The 25,847-nt window shown below is 35.2% G+C and overlaps 1 protein-coding gene across 1 annotated transcript in view; it reads right to left on the bottom strand.

Moving 5' to 3' along the window:
• COL19A1 (collagen type XIX alpha 1 chain) overlaps positions 1 to 25,847 on the bottom strand; it is a gene marked incomplete at both ends in the record, with an annotated part of 189,903 nt that overhangs the window by 96,071 nt on the left and 67,985 nt on the right. The window contains 5 exons of the mRNA XM_083372775.1: positions 7,002 to 7,037; positions 7,986 to 8,039; positions 11,037 to 11,081; positions 17,872 to 17,916; positions 25,567 to 25,620. Of these exons, the coding sequence (XP_083228901.1) occupies positions 7,002 to 7,037; positions 7,986 to 8,039; positions 11,037 to 11,081; positions 17,872 to 17,916; positions 25,567 to 25,620 (234 nt within the window). The remainder of the gene's footprint in view (positions 1 to 7,001; positions 7,038 to 7,985; positions 8,040 to 11,036; positions 11,082 to 17,871; positions 17,917 to 25,566; positions 25,621 to 25,847) is intronic.

Genomic DNA, 25,847 nt, shown 5'->3' with positions numbered 1-25,847 from the left:
GAGAAAACATCTCAGAAGGGACCATGTTTAGAAAGGGGTGAGAGGTACTTTCAAATTTTTTCAGATTCTTTTAATTTAACCTTACAAATAAAATAACATTAGTATTCATGGTTGTGCTTTTTGTTTGGAGTATTACAAAGGGTAAGTATCTTATTTAATAAAATAATTAGGTTACAATTTTGTAATGAAAGCAAGAGACAAATAAACATTTCTGGACTTCAGTGAATCAACTAGTTTTAAGCCATTTGCTACTCCTAAAACCCACATTCATATTACAGGTGCCTTCCCTTATTTGCAAAATTTTGTAGCCTAGCCAGGTGATGTATATCTTAGCAAACAGGAACATATTATCTGGGCTTGAAGCTAAGCAGGGTTAGGTGTGGTTAGTATTTGAATGGCAGACCTCAAAGGAATACCATTGGCTAGACTTGTGGTGAAAGAACAGTCTGGAAAAGGTACTATCAAACCAGTTACTGTTACCAAGAAAATTCCATAAAGCAGTCCACAAAGTCACCAAAAACTGAGCTTGATTAGATTAAGAATTGATTTGCAAATGGTCTATTTTTCCTTTCCTTCTTTTATCTTTTTCTTCTTTCCAAAAAATCCTTTCAGAAAGAAAAGACAAGAAAACTGCATGATATGTTTTAATTACTAAATTAGGAAGCACCTATTTGGAAACACACTTATTTGTGTATAAAGTGAAGTAATCCTATTTTTTAAAACATATTTTTAAATATACTTAAGAATAGGAAGGAAGGAAGGAAAGAAGGAAGGAAAGAAGGAAGAAAGGAAGGATAGAAATTAGATAAGCTTTATAAAACCTAGAAAAAATGGGGGGAAATCTAATGCTATAGATTAAACTATAAATTGGAACAAGATATAGTCATATATTAAATGATAACCACATCTCTAGGCTCCTTTAAAACTACTAACAGAGTTAAATCAGAGATTACCAAAAGCAGTGATAAGAATTATTAGTCAAAATATTAAATAACAAGAATGTCTAACTAATATGAAACAATCCATCATTTTAATTTTATGAAAAGCAGACAGAATCTGGTGTTTTAAGACCTTACGTTAAGAGAAAAGCAAACTTGATATGTGGTAAAAGTCTACATATAGAATTACAGTCCATATTCGTACATAATACCTTAAAAATGGGTTTTGGGGATGTATTGTAAAATCTTTTTTTGTAAAACTCTTTAATAAAAAAATGTAAGAAGATTTATGGCCTACTTCTAAAATTTTAACAAGATTTGATGTAAAGCATTACTTGAATTAACTATAAGCCCTTTCAGTTGTGAAAACTTAGAGAGTACACTTAAATTAATATGCAAATAAATGTGATTATATCATAACCACTTTTGAAGCCTGATAAGTGAATAAATCATTCAGAATGTTTTCTTAGAGAAAAATAAATTTATCCCTCAAGATCCTCCGATACAGCAAAGGTCTGCAAATATCTTAAGGAGTTGTGGTTCGAAGCAGCCTGTGTGCCAAAAGCTTGGGGGGGAGGGGCTGCAATCAGTTCGTTGTCAAAGAAGCAGCCATTTTGGAATTTATTTTTCAAATGAACAGTAAGTTTTCTTTTTAATCATTTTAAAGACTATTAATCTTTATTAAGCTAAAAGAGGCTCTCATAGCCTATTACACTTTTTTTGGAAGATCTGCGCCATTTTGGGGATTTCTTCAGTGTTAAACAACAAGGAAGAAGCTGCTAAGGCAAGCCAAAATAAGGAAGTGTGGAGTATCTTTTTTTTTAAAAAAAGTTGATAGAGAAATATAAGGGCAGAAAGTTGTGGTTTTAGTTTATTATTTTTAGTAATTTCAAGCTTGGTCTGCTTTGCTGTGGGTGGCTAAAACTTTCCAATTTTCATGATTCCCATTGGCCGGCAATTCTTGAGTGATCTATTTGATTAAAGAGTGAGTTAAGAAGATGGAGGAACAAATTATTAGAGATGTATTTGGAAAATCTTTAAATAAAATCCATCAGTTTATAGAACAGCTATGCTCCAAAGATGTTAAAAAAACACCTTCTCAAACTACTTCAGAGATGCAAATATATGTAGAAACTTACCAAACCACTGAGGTAAATTTTCAAGTAGCTGACAATGCAGATGAGTCAGTTGCAATTTTGGAATATAAACCTGACATCAACTCTTATTATGGTGGTTTAAATATAAACCTCCGAACACAATTGAAAGAAGAGCTTCAAGAAAGTCTGCAAGTTTTAAAAGGACAAGTTTGGGACTTTTTCCTTATGGACATTAACAAGGTTGAGAAATGCTAGAGAAAAAGAGAAGGTTATAACTAACTTATAAACATTCCAAAGAAAAAGACTTTACTCCATGAAGACAAACTGGAAGTAGTGACTTAAAACTTAATGGAATTGGAATTAGGATGCATTTTTATCGGTTTGATATTTGAAATTGAAAGAAAGTCTTAATCTGAAGTTTGAAAATGTATTTTTTCCTTTATATATAATCTTATATATATAATGTATTAGTTTGAAGAAAAGTTTAGAGTTTTAAAAAGAATGTATACAAGAAGAAAAAAATATTCTATGAGGGTAACTTGGAGGGAGTGGTCTAAATTTAACAGTGAACTTTAAAGTATGCATTTTAAGAGGAGGTTTAAAAAAGATGTATTAGAAAATTTTGATTTCAGAAATGTTTTTAAAGAAAAGTTTAGTGTTTTAAAATGGATGAAAAAAAAGTATTTTTCCCTTTAAGGTTAAAGAATCTGAAAGAATACAGTGAATTTTGTTAATATAGATGTGATAGTTTATAAAGATTATTAAGTAAAATAGAAATACATATTATTTCCACAGCAAGGAAGATAAAGCAGAAATGGTTAAACTGATTGTTTTATTCAAAAAGGAGAATATATTTAATTATGTTTTTTATTTGGATGTCATTCTGGATATTGTGCTTTGATGAAAAAAAATGAAACTTTCACTTTGGTTTTGCTGATTAGATAAATTTGTTGTTATAGAAATGGCTAGTTATATACTAATGTGTAAAAGTAAAAAGTTGAGTTGGGAATGTTATCTTGTACTGTGCTAAAAAGAATCAGAAGTTGATGCTTTTTTTCTTTCTCCGCTTGTACCTTAATTTTTCTTTCCCCCTCTCTTTTTCCTTCCCTTAATTTCCTAGTTTTATTTTTATTTGTATTTTATATATTGATAAAACAATAAAAGTCTCTAAATCAGGAAGAAAAATAAGTTTAAATCTAATGTTATGCAGGATATATTCAGTGAGATTAGGTATTATGAGATTGTGTGCACTGAGGATATATACTCAATTTACATTCAACTATAGAAAGTACAAAACTCATTCAAAGGATAAATAGAAATCATAATGAAGAATATTACTTCAATAGCATCTAAAGAATTATAAATCCCCGTTTCAAGATTAGTCTTTGAAGAATGGCTGCAGGACTTGGGTTTGGCTAGTGTAAAGAAAAGAAGAAATAGGGGTGACATGATAGCACTATTCCAGTATTTGAGGGGATGCCACAAAGAAGAGGGCGTCAAACTATTCTCCAAAGCACCAGAGGGCAGGACGAGAAACAATGGTTGGAAGCTGACCAAAGAGAGAAGCAACCTGGAATTAAGAAGAAACTTCCTAACAGTAAGGACAATCAACCAGTGGAACACCTTGCCTTCAGAAATTGTGGGCACTCCAACACTGGAGGTTTTTAAGAAGAGACTGGACAGTCATCTGTCTGAGATGGTATAGGTTCTCCGGTTCGCACAGAGGGCTGGACTAGAAGACCTCCAAGGTCCCTTCCAGCTCTATTCTATTCCATTCTTTTCAATCTTCCTGGGATTTTGGTGCACTGCATTGCATTAGATCCAATCCTTCCTATTGGGATGCATCCAGAAATGATCCTGGGAAACTACTGTCCAATTCCACTTTGTTAAGCTATGGTGTTCCACAGGACTTTATCTTGTTTCTATTACATTTAGAAAACTGACCTTCGGGCCTGAAAAAAAAAACTATTTGGCATGGGGTTGCATTCCTTCATATAGACCAGATTTCTTGAACCAAAGTGGTTACTGGATTCACAGGTGATAGATGTGGCAAAGAGTGTGTTTGTGCAACTATGTCTAGTGAGATAATTGGACCCTTCATGAGCTGGCAAGATATACCAGTGGTTATCTATGGCTTGTTCCTATTCCATCTTAACCATTGCAAATGCTTTACATGTGTCTGATTGTAAAAAATGCCTGGGAATTGCAGTTGGTGAAAAATGAAGTGGCTAAATTGCTGATAGATTATACAATGCCTATAGTGAAAGATCTCTACTAGTTTCCGGTTGTCTACTAGACATAATTTAAGACAAGATATGGCCTCTCACTTTATGAACCTGCCTAGTTATTCAGATCAGCAGAAGAAACACTTTAGAAGAGGCTCTTTTTGCCAGAAAATTATCTATCTGGACCTTCTTTGTGAACCCAGATGTGGAAGGAATTCCCAAACAATGTTAATTTGGCCTCCATTTTCCCAGTATGTGAGGGAAAGAACAACAGCAAAAATCTTTTTCATCAAGCTTTTAACTATTAGTTGAACTAAGTTTGATTTTAATGATATTGATTTTAAATTTATCTTGATTTTAAATATTTTGATTTTTATTCATTCATTTTATAATTGTTATTAATTGCTGTACATTATTTCTGAACAGAGAAAAAATGGGACAGAGAGATGTCATTTGATTAATTATTGAATCTTCTTTTATAAATAAAAAGACTTCTGCTGTTCACAGAAAATGGAGAGTTGGGCTGGAAGAAAAGGAATTGACTGATTTTATTTCCCCCTGATAATATCCATGGCACTACTTACACAAATACAAAGGGTTTCAAAATTCTCTAGAGCAAATCTTTTGAGATGGAGCATCTGGGAAAAAATGCCACCGCTGTCTTCCAGACACATGAGTGGAATTCTGTTGAAAAAGCACCTTTCTTTCTTTGAAGGTGCAAGCCAGAGAATACAGCACAAGATCTGTTTTTCCCTGTAATTATATAATCCCAGCATCAGCTTGATCAATAAAATGAGGAGGCTATGTCTGATTGAAGATATGTAATATAAAAGAACAACAAACTGCCATTGATCCATGTTATTATACTATCAGTGATAGGAAGAGGTGTTTGTGATATTCTAGGGTCACATGTGTTAAAATAATTTGGATGCATTTAGATAATCTGCACTTGACTAAAAGAATAGGAGAGTATCATTTACTGCTTGACATCAGGCAAAAGAAGTATCTTGGGCTAGTTCTGTCTTGAAACTGCATGATACCACTTGTTAATTCCATTTGTATGTAGCACTAACCACAGAAAATGTCTATGTCTGAATGACTAAGTTCTTCATTCTGTTTGCTTTGTACCAAATGTCTTATCTGATGCTTCATTTAACCAGGTCTCAAGGAATATGGAACCAGCATTTCAAGTATCTGTTTAGTAAGCACATTTAGGTGCTTTTGCTTGTGACAGACTTAACCCTTGGCTTCTGCTTAAGAATTTGGTGCCATCTGGATGAGTATTTTATAACTCCCCAAAGGGATAGGCCTAAAAATGGATGCTCATTTTCCTGGAGAACTAAAAGCTGTGGATCAAATGTCAAGAGGAATAGTTTTCATATACTTTATGAGAGAGATCACCATGCCACCTTCCTTCACCTGTCACTCTTGTGACATGACATCCACAGGCTTAAGCTCTGGATACCAGAAAGGAGAGAAGAGCTTAGGCAACTGTGTCATTTCAGAGAAAAGCCCCTTATTCCTTCTGCCAATTCAGCATCTTGACGAAACTGTGAAGATAAAGCTGTCATTCCTGGAGTTCAGTCACTGCATTGCTTTTGCAGGACTTGAGACCAATATCAACTGTTTTAGTCCATTATGTTATTTTGTTAGTATTGTGTTATTTTAATATTAGGGAAACAATCTGCATTATGAGGGAAATTAATGTTTAAAGTTAAGATGTTATGCTTTAAGTAAGGAATTACACTATCTTACAGCCATGTTTATGTGTCTATATGATTTTTTTAGGGCAATTCCAAATACTTTTCTTAGAAAACAATGTCCGCTGAAACGTTTTTCAATATTTCTCCATGCCCAAAAAGAGAATAAACAAAGCCAACTCTTATCACGTTTCCATGACCATTAGTTAAAGTTTACTTGACTTATTCGGATTGCTAAGTGACAGTAAAAACAAAATTTTCTCCCTAAGTGCCCAAAATGTAATAGTCACTTCTCATTGGACTTCAGTTTTCAAAACTACTGTATAACTTTATGGAGACAGGTTTCAAGCCCAGTGTTTGAGCAGCAATTTGGGAGTGGATGTAGGTTCCAATAACTAAAATGAATCTTAAATAAGGATGTTGCCAGACATCCGATAGCTCTTTGCAATTAGGTTATGATTGAGCAAGGACTGCTAGACTCCAATCTCAGTTTCCCATCTCTATTACGTACATCTGTCATACCCCCAATAATTTTCTTCTGCTCCAAAAATGCTAAGAGATACATTTGGCTGCTAGGGGAAATGCAGCATAGGGGATTGGTTTTCCAGTTCTTTGCAGGAGTGTCCATTCTCCATGTGACTGATTTTAAAGCCATCACAAAAATGATCAACTACTTCCGCTAGGGAAGTGGCACTTCAGTGTTCTCTTGAAAGCATTACTGCATATGAAAAATGATAAACTCAGTGACATATTCTTTTTACCTATCAGCTTGTTTTGCAAGGGTTTGCATGACCTTATTTCACACAGTGAGATAGCCAGAATACTTTTGAAGAGAGTGAAAGTAGACTGTGTTCAGCTGAAAAAAAAATCTAATATTCCTCTCACTAATTGTATAGGTTGCTAATTGTACATTTTGTGCAACTGAGGAAGTAAGCATTTCATTTAGATAGGTAAATTATGAATGGAAAAAAAATCACCATCATATATATATAAGCCAATATTTGGATGATTCCTTCACTGTTTTCAAATTAATGTACTTACTGCAAGGGCAGCAGGTCCTGGAGGTCCCATATCACCCTTTAATATTAGGAAGAAAGCAAAAGTTAACAATCTCGTATTAGTGCAATTTTTCAAAATGCCATTTCACTTAAAATACTTAAGGTGACATCTATGGTCCACTCAGCTTCATTTGGAATACTTAATTCAATACATATAATCCCTATTCAATTTACTTTAGAGAAATCTGATGATATAGTGAAAATTAAAATGATGAACAGCTCAAGGTCAGCAACCATCTGAAGGAGATTCCGGCTGATCCATGGGTGGCTCATTTTTCATGATATTTTGGTTAAAAATTCAAGGGTTGGCTTACCTGCAGATGGACTTATACATGAATATGTATGATACATTTGTTCAGTTCCTTTTCTGCATTGATTTCTGTAACTCTTTCTAAAATGTCTGTCGTGAAACTTGGTTTGCATTTCTTCTGTACATTTGTACATTTTTTCATCATATCCTCCTATCTGAACATCCCCTAATCTGTACATTTTTTGCAAGTAAATTTCATAATGTTTTATTGTACCCACTTAGCAAGGTGTATGTTTTAACCATTTTGTGTGCATGTGTGTGTGCATGGCAGATTATATTTGTAAATTCAGAGAAGTGAGTCTATCATCATATAACAGTGCTTCTGCTCATATATACTGCTGGGATAGCAAAAACCAAAAACCAAAATCAAAACCTGGATGGAGATGAGGGGAGGGGAAGAAGTAGTTGCAGAAGAACAAAAGGAGACAGTTATCCTGCTTAGTAAAACTCACAAAGTAGCATTTCCCAAACAGTTGTTAATATACAGACTAATATTCAATGGCCTCTACACTAGAGCACTGCATGCTATTCATACATACTATTTCTTGTTCACTCTTGTATTGTCAGCAATTTCTCCTCTTCTTTTCATTACCCAGATTCTTTAATTTTCAGCTATCAGTTCAATATAAGTGTTCGCGCATGGACACATGCACATACCTTTTCTCCCTTTGCACCAGTTATTCCACGATCACCAACATCACCTTTTAAGCCCTATGGAAGAAGGAAAAAAAAGATAAGGAACCATGTTTAATATGTATTAAGTTCTATAAGTAAGAAGTGTAGCAGTTAAGCTCCCAAACTAGAAATTGGGACACTGCGAATTCTAGTTCTGCCTTAGGCATGAAGTCAACTGGATTATCTTGGGACAGTCCCTCTCACTCAGCCCAAAGGAGAAGCCAGGACAAGCCACTTCTGAAAAGTCTTGCTAAGAAAACTGTGGGGACTAGTCCAGGCAGTTGCCAGGAGTCAACAGTGGCTTGAAGGTACAAGGCACACAAAGACACACACACACACACACACACACACACACACACACAAACACTTTTTCAAATCAATCTCAACTCTTTTTGGCGTCATGGACATGTTTTCTTGGCAACAAAAAGTGGGTTCCTATTGCCTTCCATGTATTTTCTTCAACTTCCCAATCTTGTCTATAAGTTTGCCATTTTATGCACGTCTCTCATCCACATAGTAACCAGGTCTGAATCTTGCCCCTGGTTCAGATACAGTCAACAAGCACTAAGACATCATTTAATAAACCATTACACTATTACAAACATCATCAAAATAAAACCTTGGAAATTCATATGCAAATTCTATCAAAGTAGAACTACCGGTATATAAATTACCTGACAAAGTAATAATACTTGATGTTAAAATCTCTCCTACTGAAGGCAAGAAACTTTGAATCAGAAAGTGTTCAAAAAACATAATTGGATAACTTCACTTTCTGCAAAAAATACATTAATTCACCATTTGGAAGAAATAGATACAGTACATTAGCATTTAAGAAGCCACTTCAAATTAAATGATGGATTTTGATAAACCTGATTTCTTATGCTTATAAGTAATCAAAGAATTAAATCTAAAGCAATATTTGTTCTGTCTGAAGAAGACAGACCAGGCAAAGAGAAATGAGTAGGGGGAAAAAAATCTGCCTTAATGCCCATGCTTGAAAATCATAAACACAAACTACCCTATTCAGATTTCTGAATGGATTCAGATTTCTGACTGATTGTTTTGTGGACTATAAACAAAAATGCTTAGGAGATTTCAGAAAGCAAATGGAATATGTATTCAAACATACATATTTATCATGTTATTCCCTTTCAGGATGTGCGGTGTTATGCTGTGGGCATGAAAGGAGTAAAGAAATACTGAGAAAAATAAAACAAAGTAGTTGAAACTACTTATTACCAGCACCATTCATATAGTTCTCCAAATCTTTCTATCTTTGCAAAACATCCTTGCTTATCCACATATGCTTCTTCGTTCTTTACATAGATATTTCTCTCATTCTGAGGATCACCTCAATTTCATTCCACCACTGTTCTAGTGGACTTCTTTTTCTCTCAATCCATTCACACTTTCTTCATAGATTTGTTAAGCCATTCATTTGGCTTGAGCCCATTTCTTCTTTTACTATACTTCTTTAAAAATATTCCCACCCCATTCATTCATTATTTTTATGTTTCTTCTTACATAAAATCGGCTCTCGCTTCTATATACACAATGGGTAAAAGTATGCCATTATAATATGCAACCAGTTTTACCTCTCTGAACATGTTCCCTCTTTGCAAGAAACTACCTAGTACCTTTCTACCTGTCATGAGTCCGACAAATGCAGTACTTCAAAGAACTTCAAGGCATTGTTTACCTTAAAGAATCTTTTATTATACTTGCATAGCTTCGGCAGGTACATATTAGAAGCCAAGGTCTGAATTCTCCTCCCCTGAACATATCATATCAAACACAATTCCCTCCCTTAATTTAAATGTCATAAATCACATTCTCCAATTAGTTTAAAATGCAAACTTTCCCTCCTGTTTAACAACCTGCCAAATTCTTATCTTCTCTTATTACAAACAGTCTTGAGATACATTCTCCCTACTCCCCCCCCCAGCATCCACTAATTCTAGCTCTAAAAATAATATACGAGTTAAAGGAAGGCTACATCTCCCTATGTTGTCAAGAAAGAACATCCAATGTTAGCAGCATTGACACTACCTACATTTGCTCATCTCAAAACTTCTCCATTCATTCAGAGTATGTGATAAACAGTGCTAAATAATCATGGGGAGGGGGGAAGTCTCCATTGCTTTTGAAGTGCTTATTGCTATTTCATTTCATTTTATTTTATTTTACTTATTATTTTAATGTATGTACAGAATGTATGTATTTATATCCCACCTTTATTATTTTTACAATTAACTCAAGGCAGTGATCATATCCAATACATCTTCCTCCTATTTTCCCCACAATAAGAACCCTGTGAGGTGAGTTGAGAGAGTGTGTGACTGGCCCAAGTTTACCTAACTGGCTTTCATGGCTAAAGTGGGACTAGAATTCACAATCTCCCAGTTTCTAGACTGGTGTTTTAACTGTTAGACCAAGCATTTTATATACGTGGATTACAACCTTTTGGTCTGTGCTCATAACAACTTAATAAAAGTTTTTTTATCTTTAGAACCAGAAAGGAGGAGATTTTTTAAAAACCATTTTCCATTAATCTCTTAGTATAAATAAATTATCTGAAAATTAGTTTTTATCACGTTCTGCCAAAGGATAACTTCACTGGATTAAACAGCCTTGTTGCAGGAGACCAGAACAACCAGAACACTTAGGCTAATTCAGTGGTGGGATTCAGCTGGTTCATACCAGTTCGGCAGAACCGGTAGCTAATTTTTTGTTACCTTGGCCAAGAATGGACTTCCGGAAGCGGCATCCACACAGAGAACCGGCTGTTCACATATTTGAATCCCACCACTTGGCTAATTGGTGAGTTATCAAATTTTACTAAAAAAAAAAAAGGGAAACGATAGGAGAAAGAGATTTTCCATTTCTGTTTTTAGGCTATTGCTTAACCAAACTCTCCAAGGGTATAAATTTACTAAGCTGCTATTTCTTCATTAGAATTTTATGTATAATCACCCTTGTACCTTGTGATTATCCACAAAGAAATTAAATAAAACATACACATCAACTTACATCTCTTCCAGGTATGCCATCTATTCCATTTTCTCCTTTTTCACCCTAAAAAGAAAGCAAACAAACACCAATTAATGTATGTGTTTATAGAAAATATCTTCATGGAAACCATTAGAGAAACTTTTAATTAGAACTTCAGCATAATTTGTACTAATTACCTACAATACTAAGTTTTTAATTAATGTCACCAATTTAATTCTGCACATATTTCTCATGGAATTCAAGTCAAGGAGTAACAAAACGATTAGGTAACAGTGCAACTAAATTTGTTAGTGATGTTTTCACAGGCTTGGAAAATATTTCTTTCCATTTTTCATGGCATCATTGTGACCTCTGAAAAATAGGACTCTAGTCCATGCAAATATATGGCATAGGAAGATTCAATGATTTTATTATTCCAATAGTACCTGATAATATAATAGCACCTGATAATACTTCACTAATTCACTAATACACCTGAGATGCATTTTGTATAATCAAAAGATTGTTCTGTGGAGCCGTATCTTATTCAAATGATCTTTCTTTTATGTACATTTCAGCCTTTCTTAGACAGTTCATTTAGTTCTTACTCAAAAATAGTAAATCAAGACACATAAAATACAAAATGTATATCAATGCCTTAAAAGGAGAACATAATGTTCTTCTATGACAGTTTTGCCACATAATCCAAGTCACCACTTAAAAAAAAATCAAGGCAGATATCTAGGGAAAGAATGTATGGCATTTGAATAATAAATTAAACGAAACAAAGTAATACAATCTTGTATGGGGGTGAAAGAAGGCTTTAATAACATTCCCCTTATTTCCCCTCTTTTTGCCCTTCTTGTTAAAGTTAGGGTGTATCTCAAAAAAGCCTTTGGTACCCACAGGCCCAAAGTATGTGGGCTTTTTTTTTCAAATGTACTCACTAGCCCAATATATGAAATTCTACTTTCCAAGATACAAGGGTGTGTAAAGTTAATATCTAGGAAGGTTTATTTATCTGAGAATTCAGTGGGTGACATTGTATCTTAATAGTAAATCCATTTATTCACTGAGTCTTATTGAAAAATAAGACTCAGTAAGTACTGTAGTCTAAGTGTTCTTCATCAATGGAAAGGCCATACTTAATAACTGAATGAAACTGCTACTAGCTCTCTGAAGATTTCATATTTTGAGCCTGGACACCCAGATAATCAAGAATAGTTGTATGGCTTGAATAAATACCACTCTGTTCAGAGAGAAGATGAGCCCAAATTTTAGATGACACTCATAGAAGGAAGAGTAGATGCATAAAATTAAATACATTACACAGACAAAAATCCTGTGTAATTCCAGCTTTTACGTATACAACCCACTAAGTACCAGGTTCATGAAAAAGGCAAATTTATAAAACATCAATAGTTCTGATTTCTAAATATTTCAGATTGATGTACCCTAAATGTGGAATCCTGGCTTTCATTTTGAACCATCCGATGACTTGTATGTGAGAAAATCAAAGGAAAATGAGAACAATATGCTAGGCGAATAAAGAGAATAATTGAAAAAGTAATCAGAGAACAACAAAAGAAGAACTGTTAGAAGTTTTATGTGTCCAATAAATATTGTGGATTTTCCTTCCTTTGTTTCATTAATTCTTCAAACAAATCCAGCTTCTCCTTTACTTTTTCTATATATAATTCATACTTTAAAGATCAAAGTGAAGCATCTTTTCATAATTTATTATTGAATTCCTATATTGTTGCATAGTTAGAAATAATAAAAACAACACAGCTTTCTCACAAAACTTTTCTTTTTCCCCTCCCTATTTCCTATGCTGTACAAGTCACCCATTTATTAATCGCAAGAAGAATGCGCACTTTTACACTTAATTCTCCTAGTTCATATCTCATATCACTTGTAATGCTGGTCTAAACCATTGATTCTTCCCAAAGTCTACAAAGAGGAAAAGAAAACGCCTGCCGACAACCCGATTATGACTAACAGATGAACTACATGTCATTTAGGTCAGATTCAGGCCTAAATTCTGTTATAAAACTGACATTTTCAAGATTGCTAATTTAGAGCTCTGTATTAATTGGAACCAGTTTATGTAATGCTCAGTCATTTCCCTCCAGATGTTTAAATTTAGAAAACTGGATTACTGAGCTGAAGAAAGACATAAGGCTTTCAGCTTTTGTTCTGGTTTACAGACAAAATTGCAATATGAAGGCATTCCAGTTTGGAGGCAACTTCGGGTGCTATTCATGCAGTTTGGAAACATGTTCTCCCATTAATAAAATTGAAGTAAACCTTGAAAATAAAATATTAAGATGGATAGTGTTTTCTTTCCTCTTTATATTAACAAAGTACCAGGAAACAGGCAGATATACAGATCCTCTAAAGTGTAACACAATCAGTCTCCTAGGGAAAACATTTTTTTTTAAATTTTAATTCCATTTATATCCCGCCCTTCTCCGAAGACTCAGGGCGGCTTACAAGCTTAGCAGTAGCCTTCATTCTATGTATATGCCTGCTTATTAGGGCTTTCACACAACCCCCAAGTGGCATTATTACAAAGTCAGCTTAATTGCCCCCAACAATCTGGGTCCTCATTTTACCTACCTCGGAAGGATGGAAGGCTGAGTCAACCTTGAGCCTGGTGGGATGCGAACCTGCACTAATTGCAGGCAGCTGGTGTTACTTAAGGAGGCATTAGCCCACTGCTCCACCAAGGTTGCTCTTTTAGGTTCCCACTGTAGGGTCAATATTTAATCTTATAGTTTGATTTTTGATTTTATTTTTCTCTACCTACTGTAAGGTCACTGGCCCTTGATTAAACCTGAGATATCACAAAATCCGATCATGGAAGACTTGGGCAGAGGCTTCTTAAAGAGACAGTACTTTTTATTTGATCGAATTAAGTCCTGGCTGGAAACACAATCTGAACACTGGCAGCAGTTGCAAAGTGCCCCACTTTAGAAAGTTCATGGCATCGCTTTATAAACTTTGTTAGCCAATCAACATCAGACAATAGAATTATGACCATATAAAGAAGACATCAATCATTCCTGTACACTCCCTTATTCCTTCCACAGTATACCACATTTGTGTACTTGTTTCCCCTGCTTGCATGAAATTGGCCCCCGACGCAAACGCTGATTACAGAAGCGAGATAGCAATAGTTAGGCAAGGTTTCACAATTTGTTTCTTTTTCTAGTTCCAGTTACAAAACCCTTACACTAGAAAAGATTGAAACCAAAGAGAACTAGCTCATTCCCTTTTCTTTTTATAGGTGCTGAAGAGCCAATGCAGATGACAGTCACTTGTCTGAGATGATATAGGTTCTCCTGCCTGAGCAGGGGTCTGGACTAGAAGACCTCCAAGGTCCCTTCCAGCTCTATTCTATTCACACATGGACTATACAATATACAATATACATGGACTATAACAGCCATTATGTAGGACAAACAGGCAGAAGACCAGCAGATTCCATGAGCCCCAAATAGCAGTCAGAAGATACTTTATAATGAAAACTCTTAATTGTACAACACATAGATTGACTTCACCATAGTTTCAACTGGGAGATAATCAGCATCCTGGAGCACATTATGTCTAAAACACTAGAGATTTTCAGGAAGCTTAACACTCAGATAAATGAACCATCAACAGGTGCTTAGAGATAAACAATATCTCCATAGCATTCAAAAGAACCAATCAAAAAGATAAGACCACAACACCTCCTGACCAGCAATCAACACCAAGAGAAGCAAAAATTAATACCAAGAAGTAAACATTACTCCAATCAAGGAACTACCAACCCAGTAAATAACAGCCTAATCAAGGGACTACCAAGAACACATCCACCAACCTTAACAAGGCAAGCCACTGGTATCTAAACAGAGAATAATCCCACTCCCTCCTAGCACTGATGATGTTACCTAGATGGATAATGAAACTTCCTCGAGAAAACCAACAAACTCAGAGAGCACCAAGGGCTCCAAAATTAAATTCTTACCAAACAGATTCACTTTATAAATCTTCGTTTTTAAAAAGTTTGATCTTTACTCCTGTCAAATATTGTCCCACAAGTTGTTTCTTATGTTTTTTGTCTCCTTTGAGAAACAGCTTGAGTAATTCCTCGTTGTCTCTTCTCAGAGTTTCCTTGGTTCCTTTTATAAATCCAAAGTAAGAAGGCTTTCCAAGTCATTCCCTATGTCCCTTTAATTATTAAGTCCCTTTAATTATTAAGACATCCGTGGTTTCATTGGTAAATCCGTTTTGGCATCATTTTCCATATCACTCTTATATTCTGGCATTTAAAAATCCTTTTTCAGTTCCACAACATCTTTTTCCATATCACTTTATAATCTAACATTTTTAAAACTCCAAATCCACAATCAAATCAGTCTCAGTCTTTATTTTATCCAATAAAATCTATTGTTCTTCTATTTCCTTTGCTGTATCACATAGTTATATCCTTTGCTGTATCACACAATTAAGTAACTTCTGAGTAAATTGTTCCCAAGCAGGCCTTAATTTCTTTTATAGTTATGGTAAATAGTGTTGCTCTATTGTATTAATGGGCCTGCTTCTCCTTTCAGACTAATCCTTTGTTCTCTATGGTTTCCCTCTTATCATCTGTTTATTTTCCGCTCAACAAAGCTTTCCCACAAGATTTTGTAAAAAAAATTTCAAATATTTCTTATCTCGTTTTATAAATTTTAAACACCCCATAGGAAATATTCTTTCAAATCCATCCAGACCCTTAATTTTCCAAAATCAACATTCCGGATCTCATTTTGCTGTTTTCCAAACATTAACATTTCTCTTTGTTAAACTTACTTAGATATTCTTTCATCCAGGGTGGAAGAAAACTCTCCCAGTGTAATGCAGCTTGTCTTTCAGAAGGTTCTTAACCCCCCCACCCCACCCCCAAATCAATAATAAGCAACTTCCCAAAGTAACTAAGAGAGGAAAGATGCAAACTCAGTGTCTCTTTGAAAGGCACTGAATGTGGCTTAGCAACATGAATATTCCACTCCCACCCCGGGCTCCAGACCACTCAAACTGGCTGGAGAACACTGATTTGCAATCTCTTCATAGGGAGAATCTGTATAGAGCCAAAGAGGGGCCATCCTTGTCTTCTCCTTAATTTGGAGAGAATTTCCAAGAAGCCAATCCTTTCACCGACTCCTATTTTGGCCATGTCCAAAGCAGATTTGTGCTCAGTTCACAAATTGGTGTCCTGGGAGTTGTTCAAATACTTCCTTTCAAACAATGTTACCAATTCTTTATTTCATATGTGCCCATAAAACTGTTTTGAGAGTTTTATGGTTTGATAACATCCCACCTCCTTTATTTTTAAGGTACAAAGTACTAAGCAATATTTCTATGGACAATTCTTATATTGGAATGGAATCAACATAACGGCATCTGCTCCTGAGATAACTTTATGGATTTTTAGTTTGAACTTGTCCTAATCCCTTGTCCTAATTTCAAGTGATTGGTTATGTGTTATCAAGTGATTGTGGATTCTCAGGGACCAAATAGGTAGATTTTTCTCCATGTTGCAACAACTGGAATAAGGTCAAATTTATTTTCAAAAGTATCAGTAGTACATTTATTCCTTTGTTGAATTTTTTAAACATATTTCAGATAACTTGTTTCTTATTTCTTAACTTTTGGCCTCGTGCTTTAAACTCCTATGCATGTCCCGTAACATCAATAAATAATACAAATCCTATAATTATAATTAAAGAAAACAATTATTAATTATTTTTAAGCACTCATTTCTCAGAATTATGGAATATTGCCACAGACTTCTTGGAGTCAAGACCAAAATCAGGAAACCATTTGTATTAATGAACACTCATGTTCGAAGACTGTTCCAAAAAGAGGAAAGCTGAATACAAAGGCTTTTCAATCTGAATGACATCATCATTTAAAGTCCCCCCCCCCCCAAATACTGTTGCAAAACAAGGATTTTTGGCTTAACTGTTGGGAACCTGTTTAAACCATAAATAATAGTTTAAAATGGAGAACTTGCTGAACAGAGGCCGCAGGAACATTTTTCAAAAATCTCTCACATAATTATTAGCACTAATAAACACAGTCTCTCAGTTTATTCTTTGTGACGTATCAGAAGAGGATTGGGGCAGTTGGGGTTGAAACTTTATTTATTCATGAAGCTGATTCTGAGTCCAGCCATATATTATTATTCTACGTAACTAACGTGGTAGGTATTTTCTGAAGGTGAAATCGGGTAGGGATAGGGCAAGGAAAATATACATCATCACAAAACACAGAAAAATGTTGAAATTGTTTTTTCAGGAATGGTCTCAAAATAAAGTTAAGAATGGAGTCTCTGAAACCCTAGAGTCTCAGTCAAAATGAGGCTTCCTCTGTATGCGTGAGAATATATAATGAACATGAGAAATAAGCATATGAACAAATAAATGGAATGGAAGAAACAACAGACAAAAACCTAAATAAATAATTGCCTACCTCTTTAAACTATTTTTCCCCCCCTCGAAGCTGGATTGAAATTGAAAAACAATCCAGAGTGGTTTGAAAAGAGTTACTTGGCTAGTTGCTGTACATCCAATTACTACTAGCAAATCCATAATATATACCCTTTTTGGCAAATCTTAAAATGTGATTGGCTCCCACAATCCCATGAAAACATCAATCATTACATTTTTAAGCAGTCTTATTATTAGACACCATACGCTTGTAATTAAAGTATATGTCATTCGCTCACATAGGATAGGAATATACAAAATAACAAGAGGTGGATATCAAATACATTGGAAATATTGCACAAATATTTAGTTATACCAAGCAAAATCAATTTGCAGAATTCAATATAATTTACCTTTTCACCTGTTTCACCTTTCCCCCCTGTCAAGCCATGTTCACCCTACATTTGAGAGAAATATAAAACAAATGTTTGCTTTTAAGTTGCTTTATTTAATTGAAAATTCTGCTTAAAGATTATTTTTAAACAATGACAATACTTTTCATTCACAAGAAAAGAGATAAGCTTACTTTCACCTCTTTTTTATCATCTTCATCTGGTAAAATGCTAAGGTTATACACTTTTTGCATCATTAAAACAGAACATTTCAAACATAACCATTGGACTGCCTTTATAAAAAACATGAAACTTTGAACAGAAAAAAATTGCAATTTCATAGAAAATACCCACTATATATCTGACAACAGAAAGTTTTCCCTGAATAGATTGAATTGTACTTAGCATTTTTCAACATGGAACAAGAATGGTATATCTGCAGAATGTCTTGCAAAATTTTGAGAGAGTGACCTTACAAACGTATATTTTACTGAGTTACCTGTGGGTGCTAATAATCTTTAGGAGTTTACCATTGCATTGGACATATTCTGTTTTATCAAAATAATTTCACACAAATGGCAAACATAAAAATGTGATTGAACAGCTAAGGCAGGGGTCTTCAAACTTGGCCCTTTTATGACTTGTGGACTTCAACTCCCAGAATTCCTCAGCCAGTGTGCCTTGCTGAGGAATTCTGGGAGTTGAAGTCCACAAGTCATAAGAGGGCCAAGTTTGAAGAGCCCTGAGCTAAGGTCACTGTTGTGGTGTTCATACTGACACCACCATTGCAGTAGATAAATTTTGAATGCCGTTTCTATCAGCATACATTTTATAAGTAATAGAATAGCTGAGATTTAGGATTTTTATTGATTTTATGCTTGAAATTTGGTAAAGTGGGTATCCAAGCTCTGTTTTCTATAAAAAGCATTCATTATTCCAGGTAAAAGAACTGATTATATCAGCAATAATGGCTTACAAAACTAAAGATGTAGCTTTCTGATAAAATATTTCTTAAAATTTTTAGTAAGCATTCAATAAAAATGCCTACATGTTGCACAAAGTTTCTTTGAACAACTATAAGTAAAATTATTAATTTTCTGAAAAACATACATGTTGCTTTTAGATCAGCATTCCACAAGTGTTAGATTATAAATTCTCCACTTTGTAGTAAAAATGTTGGCAATACTGGAATTCTGGTAGTCAGGTTTCAGTATATAAGGAAGGCATCAGACTTGCAAAGAGAATAGCAAAGACTGCTAGCAAATAAGTTATTTTTATACTCTTCCTCTTAACAGATTTATTATAGTAAAAATAAGTAGTGGTGTAGCAGTGGGGAAACAAGGATGATTTCCAATGGAAGATGATTCTACTGGACACTTAAATTCTAAGAAAACGGTGTAGAAATGATCAAAACCAGAAATATAATCTCCAAACTGAAAGAGCTTCCATACTACAGTCCAATAGGATTTCACTATTTTCTTTCTCAATAATTCTTAGCAGAAAAAGAGTGAAGAAGTTATGGAAAAATACATAAGGTTTCTCAATGGAAGATGGCAGAACCTGTGTAAAATTATGTGAGAGAGGCAGAGAGATTTCACAATAAAAATCTCATCTGGAAGGCTTACTATTTTACTGATCTTATCACAATAAATAGAAACCTATTTTTCTCTGGATTATTAAGATGGTCATTTTAATTTGAATGTATAGAAACTCAGATAATGAATTAAAAGGCCAGAGGGTCATTGAGTGGTGAATGGTGCCACACTATGTCCATCTGGAGAACACAACTTCTACAAATAACAGAATGGAAAGTTAAATCTCATTGACATTTGGACTACTGTAACTTGTCCATTAATATAAATAATTGCACAATAATTATGAACTTTTACTTGGCAAAATGGCAACATTAAATATGCTTTTACTTTTACAACTACATTTAAAAGCTTAGAGTCAAACAATTAATGCCATACTTTCTATAGACTATGTAATTGGATTAACTATTAGCTTATTTACCTACTTATGATACTTAATATTTCCGTAAGGATGATATAAATGATAGGTAAGATAAAATAAGATAAATATAAATCTTTTTTTACTATTACTATAAATTTCTGAATTAGCCTGAAACGACTTTAGTAAGACAACTGAACAGAATTAATGGCCAATTTTTATTCTGCTTATATAGAAAGTTTTAGTTTTCTATGAGCTACATAAAAATGTGAAGGAAATGGAAGGAAGAAATAAGAAGTGTCAGAATAGAATCTCCAAAAGGTATAAATTGTTTCCATAGGAAAAGTACCCTTCCTGATAGCTACATCAATGAGTAATATTATCATAGATAGCTCCTATATTATAGCAGGTGATGCTATTTAAATAAAGTTTTTCCAAATCTCTTTAATAAAATTGTGATATTGAACGTATTAAGGATTTTGTTCATTGTGCATAAATCAGGTATTGTCTGATTCATTAATTGAACTTTAATGCTAAAATTTTAGCAGGTAATCACAAATAATGATGATGGTGATGATGATGATAGAGTTGGAAGGGACCTTGGAGGTCTTCTAGTCCAACCCCCTCCTATACCATTTCAGACAAATGGTTATTCAGTCTCTTCTTAAAAACTTCAAGCGTTGGAACATCCACAACTTTTGGAGGCAAGTTGTTCTACTGATCAATTGTTCTAACTGTCAGGAAATTTCTTCTTAGTTCTAGGTTGCTTCTTTCCTAGATTAGTTTCCATCCATTGTTTCTTGTTCTGCCTTCAGGTGCTTTGGAGAATAGCTTGACTCCCACTTCTTTGTGAGATATTGGAACAATGCTATCATGTCACCCCTAGTCCTTCTCTTCATTAAACTAGACATACCCAATTCCAGCAACCGTTCTTTTCTAGTTCCAGTTTTAGCCTCCAGTCCCCTAATCATCTTTGTTGCTCTTTTCTGCACAATTTCTAGAGTCTCAACATCTTTTTTACGTTGTGGTGACCAAAACTGGATGCAGTATTCCAAGTGTGGCCTTACCAAGGCATTATTAAGTGGTATTAACACTTCATTTGATTCTATCCCTCTGCTAATGCAGCCTAGCACAGTGTTGGCTTTTTTGGCAGCTTCAGCACACTGCTGGCTCCTATTTAATTTTGAGCAAAAAAATTGAAATTGAATTGCACTTTTTGTTACATAGTAACATTATACCATCAAAAATCTGTCTCTCTTTGGTCGCCGGAGGCAGCCATTCTTAGGCTGTCAGCCCCGTGGCTCTGTAGAGCCGCCGAAAACAGCGCCAATCAGCTGTTTTGGCGGCTCGGAAGCCCCCTCCTCGGGAGAAGAGGAGCGGGTGAGTGCCCAGGTAGGGGTAGAGCTCTTCGGGGCCGCCAGAGCTAATAGTTTTGGTGGCTGAAGGATTGAGCCACCCCGAAGCCTGGGTATGCTCTGGACTGCAGGGCGCCTCTGCTCCGGGTTTTTGGGAGCAGAGCAGGGCATCAGCAACCATCCCTGCCAGCAAGAGAGAACCTTTGAGAACCGGGATGCAGGCAGAGCGACACAGGAGATCTAGGTGAAAGGGAATTTATGATCTTTAACTCAATGGACTTTGCGGAGTTTGAAAGTGAAAGTGCGTAGCAGGCAATAGTGGGTGAAAATGGCTACCAAATCCTCTAAAGCTCTTAGAAGCGCGGGGGCTTCTCCGGTGCAGCAGTGTTCGTTACAAGCTTTATTGGCCCTCCTTCTGCATCTGTACCTGTACTTGCATCAACTTTTACAGTTAAAGATTTACAGAATGTGTTGCAAGAGGCTATGGAAAAGCAATTGCAACAATTAGTTGAGCTTATGGATAAGAAATTAACAGAAACAAGGGCAGACATCTTATCTGCATTTCAAGGCATGACTATATGTATTGAGCATTTGGACGAAAGAGTGGAAGATCTCAGCCAAAATAATATCAGATTAGATGTACAAATGACAGAAACTAAAATGTGGTGGAGAAAATTGATAGTGATTTGACCTTGGTACAGTATCATGAGATGGAGTTTGCTGTGAGAATTAGAGGCTTAAAAGAGGATCTTAAAGAAAATTTGAAGAAAATAGTTTCTGAGGCTCTGGAAGGGGTGCTGGGGCGACCAGCAGATGAAATTATGGAAGATATAGACAAAATTTTCCGTGTTAATTCGTGGATTGCAAGACAAAGGAAACTAGCCAGAGATGTGGTGGCTTACTTTACAAAGAGAGCGATTAGAAATGAGGTTATTCAAGCCTCTTACAATACTAAATTTGCAATTGCTGAGCAAGAAGTCTTGATTTTAAAAGAGATCCCTCCAAGAATCTTAAGGAGAAGGAAGGAATTTGCTTTTTTGGCGCAAGAATTAAGGCAACGTGATATTAAGTTCAGATGGGAGATACCAGTGGGTATGGTGGTGACGTATGAAGGTATGAGACATCGTCTTACTACAGTGTTGCAGGCACGTGATTTTTATAGTAATGTTTTAAAAGCAGCCCCCATACCACTTTTGGAATCTACAAAGAAGAATGGTGAGGGAGAGTCTCAACGACGCAGAGAGAATTTACAAGGCGCTGAAGGAACAATGCAGATAGATGAGAAAGTTACAGGAGTGGATCAAATTTCAGTATCATCGGAGGAGGCCAGAAACCAGAGGATGACGCACGCTGCTTCTAGACCAGGGGTCAGCAACCTGAAACAGTGAAAGAGCCATTCAGAAACTGGGAGCCACAAAAAAATGTATGTGCATTTGCATACATGCGCGCATGTGCAGAACAGGGTTTGACTGAAGAGTCGAGCCAAGGCAAGATATGCACCTACCCTGCATATTTTAATTGATTGGTTGAACTTTTTTAGTCCCACTTTTTTTTTTTGGACTGCACATGGCAGAGGACTGGGAGCCGCAGGAGATGGCTGAAAGAGCCGCATGCGGCTCCGGAGCCACGGGTTGCAGACCTGTGTTCTAGATGAATGACACGAGCCTAAAGATTTAGTTGTAGAACTGAAGGAGATAATAATGCAATAAGGGAAAGTTTCTGGATTTAAGGTTAACATACAAAAAACTTAAATGTTGTTTAAGAATATGATAGTATCATAAAAGGCTGTTTTAGAAGAGCTAACGGGATTTGAAATTGTTAAAAGGGTTAAATATTGGGGGATATATTTGTCACCCTTAAATGTAAAGTTATATAAAAATAATTATGTTTTGTAATACTTTATGTTGCTTTAATTTAAAAATAATTATGAAAAGTTAACTGGGTAGAATTGTAGTAGTGAAAATGAATGTTTTGCTGAAATTTTGAAGGTCATGATTTGTTATCTGGTTGGTATGTATATTTATTGTGTGATAAGAAGGTGGATAATGTGTCTAAGATATATATTTTAAGACCTGCTCTGTTGCGAGTTTGGAAATAGTATAGACACAAGTTAACTTGTAAGATGCCTATATGGGCAATAATGAAACACGCAATAGAAAATATAAACATGATGTGACTACATATAAGGAAATTTTAAGTTTGGAAAGGAATGTATGGCATTTGAAGTTGTATAATATCTTAAGAGAAGGAAAGATTGTATCAATTTGGTTTTAGTATGGAAAATTACAGGCCAGGTGGAAAGAAGATCAGAAAATTGGTTTTTTAATGACTGATTTAAATTTGGTAAAGTAAATTAGAGATCGTTTTGTCTGTAATTGTTTTTATTGGGCATTATTATTGACATTACTGTTGTGGATATTAAGCTGATGTTGAATTTAATTACGGCAGCAAGACTTTTAGTAGGGCAATATTGGAAGAAGGAAGAACTGCCGACTATAGAAGGATGGACTGTAAAAGTCTCCAACCTGGCGGAAATGGCAAAGATCTCAGCGTACTTGAAAGGCTATTTGCTACAGAGATATATTGTGGAGTAAATATGGGACTAAAAAGTTTTATCCAGCATTTGAATAATTATTGATGTGATATTTATACTGCTTGTAGTTATTTTATAAGAGTTAAAGTGCGATAGATTTAATAGTTTATGGTTGTTTGCATAAGGTAGATTATGATTGTTTGTATTTTTATACCCTCTATCTAGCTCTGGGAAGTCGGGGAGGGGGGAGGGGGAAGGGAGGGAGGGGCGGGGGAGGGCTGGGGAGTGGGAAGGGGGTTTGGAGGGGTTGTGTTTTGTTAAAAATAAAATGTATTGTAAAACTTTTCAATAAAAAAAAATCTGTCTCTCTTTCATATCCAAAGAAATCAAGTGATGAGCGCAGATTGTGCACCATCATTGCATGTTTATTGGAGAGATGCTTTGTCCAGAATATTGAGGAAGCATTTATGGAACAGGCCACCAACAAATTTTATTCTCTGTTCATAGATAAATTTCAAGCAGTTGAATCTGAGTAGCCATATTTCTGGTATATGATCAGCAGAAATATAACTATAAAATCTCCCTGCTCTCTGCTTGAAATACACCCCAGGTTTATGCACTTGAAGCCTGTTCTATACCCCACTGCTGGATATAGAGTTCAGTGTTCTACCCAAAATGTAGCATCATAGCAAAACTGAGGATAAAAGTTACAGTTTTGCCCAGGGGCCTAGAGTGAAAGAAGGGAAGTTCTGGATATTAGAGAACATTTGCTATGTTAAATGTTTTTCCTCTTTAAGTCCTGTCATGCTGTCTCACTAGGGTGAAGGTAGATGTTCCTGGGAAGGATTATGAAGAAAAAACAAGAGTGGCAACTCCCAGCAGAGTTGCCCAATATGTGAAGATTATTCCAGTTGCTCAGTTAAACCATGCATGCACCTGTATCAGAGGAAGTGGTGGTGGATGAGGATGATCACTTTAGTGACAAAAAAATAATGATGATGCCAAAGCATTATTTCATAATGCACGGGAGAAGACATTAATAAATCATTCCTGAGTTTAACTAAGAAAAACACATGGATGGACAGGATATTGGTTCATGATGTAGTACTGAATGATGGACCCCTCTAGCTACAGAGTTTAGAATCATGCAGGCAGGAGTTTTTTTCTATGATGTTTTATGGAAACGAAATGTGGATTTGGCAGAGTGGAGTGGAAGTGATGCTTTTGAACTTTGGTATTGGCAAATATCCCTGAGAATATGATGGATAACCAAGAAAAGAAATAAATCATGTTACAGTTCTCACCTGAGGCATAAATGTTTTCATCCAGCATTCTTGCTTTTCCTTTTTTTAATGATTGCAACATTGTTTAATTAGTGATTGTATGCTGCCCAGAGTCACATTCAACAAAATGGGTGGCTATATAAGTTTGTTGAATGAATGAATGAGTGAATGAATGAATGGGCTCAGATTATCATATTTTGGACACATCATGTCATGAGCATTGACAATGCTGGGAAACATAGATGGAAAGCAAAAAAGAGAACAACCAGATGAAAGGTGAGTGGACTTGATTACATGTTCATGGAAGCACTGTTGGAAGATCTGAAGGCCCAAGTCAGGAACACATCATTCTAAAGAAAGTCGATCTGTGGGGTTACTAGACACCAACCTGGTGGTACACAGTTATAAAGATCATGAATGTATTTGTATTTTTTTCTTAGTTTACTTGGTCTTTGACAATGTTAAACAAATAGTAAACATTTCCTTATATAAAAACTTGTGGTAAAAAGGGAAGATGGCTGCTATTCTGGCAGCCAAACGTAAGCCATGGACCCAAAGCTTATATATATATATATATATATATATATATATGTACCTTTTCACCAGAAGTACCAGGAACACCAGGAACACCAATCAGACCCTCTTCTCCCTAAAACAGATTAAAAACTGCATCAACTCTAATTCATTGGTCATTAAAAAAGGTATTGCATTATGAAGAAATAAAAATAATTGTTGCAATAACAAAACACTAACATTTCTTCTTAAGGACTATTAATATTTTAACTAAGAAAATTGTCACGCTAAGGTTAATGATCTTCACGTTGGCCAAAAATATATTTATTTAAAATATTTTAATGACAGAGTTTAATGACAGAG

This window comes from Vipera ursinii, assembly GCF_947247035.1.
Source record: "Vipera ursinii genome assembly, chromosome: 1".
Classification (NCBI taxonomy): domain Eukaryota; kingdom Metazoa; phylum Chordata; class Lepidosauria; order Squamata; family Viperidae; genus Vipera; species Vipera ursinii.
This window is presented reverse-complemented; position numbering and strand designations above follow the sequence as displayed.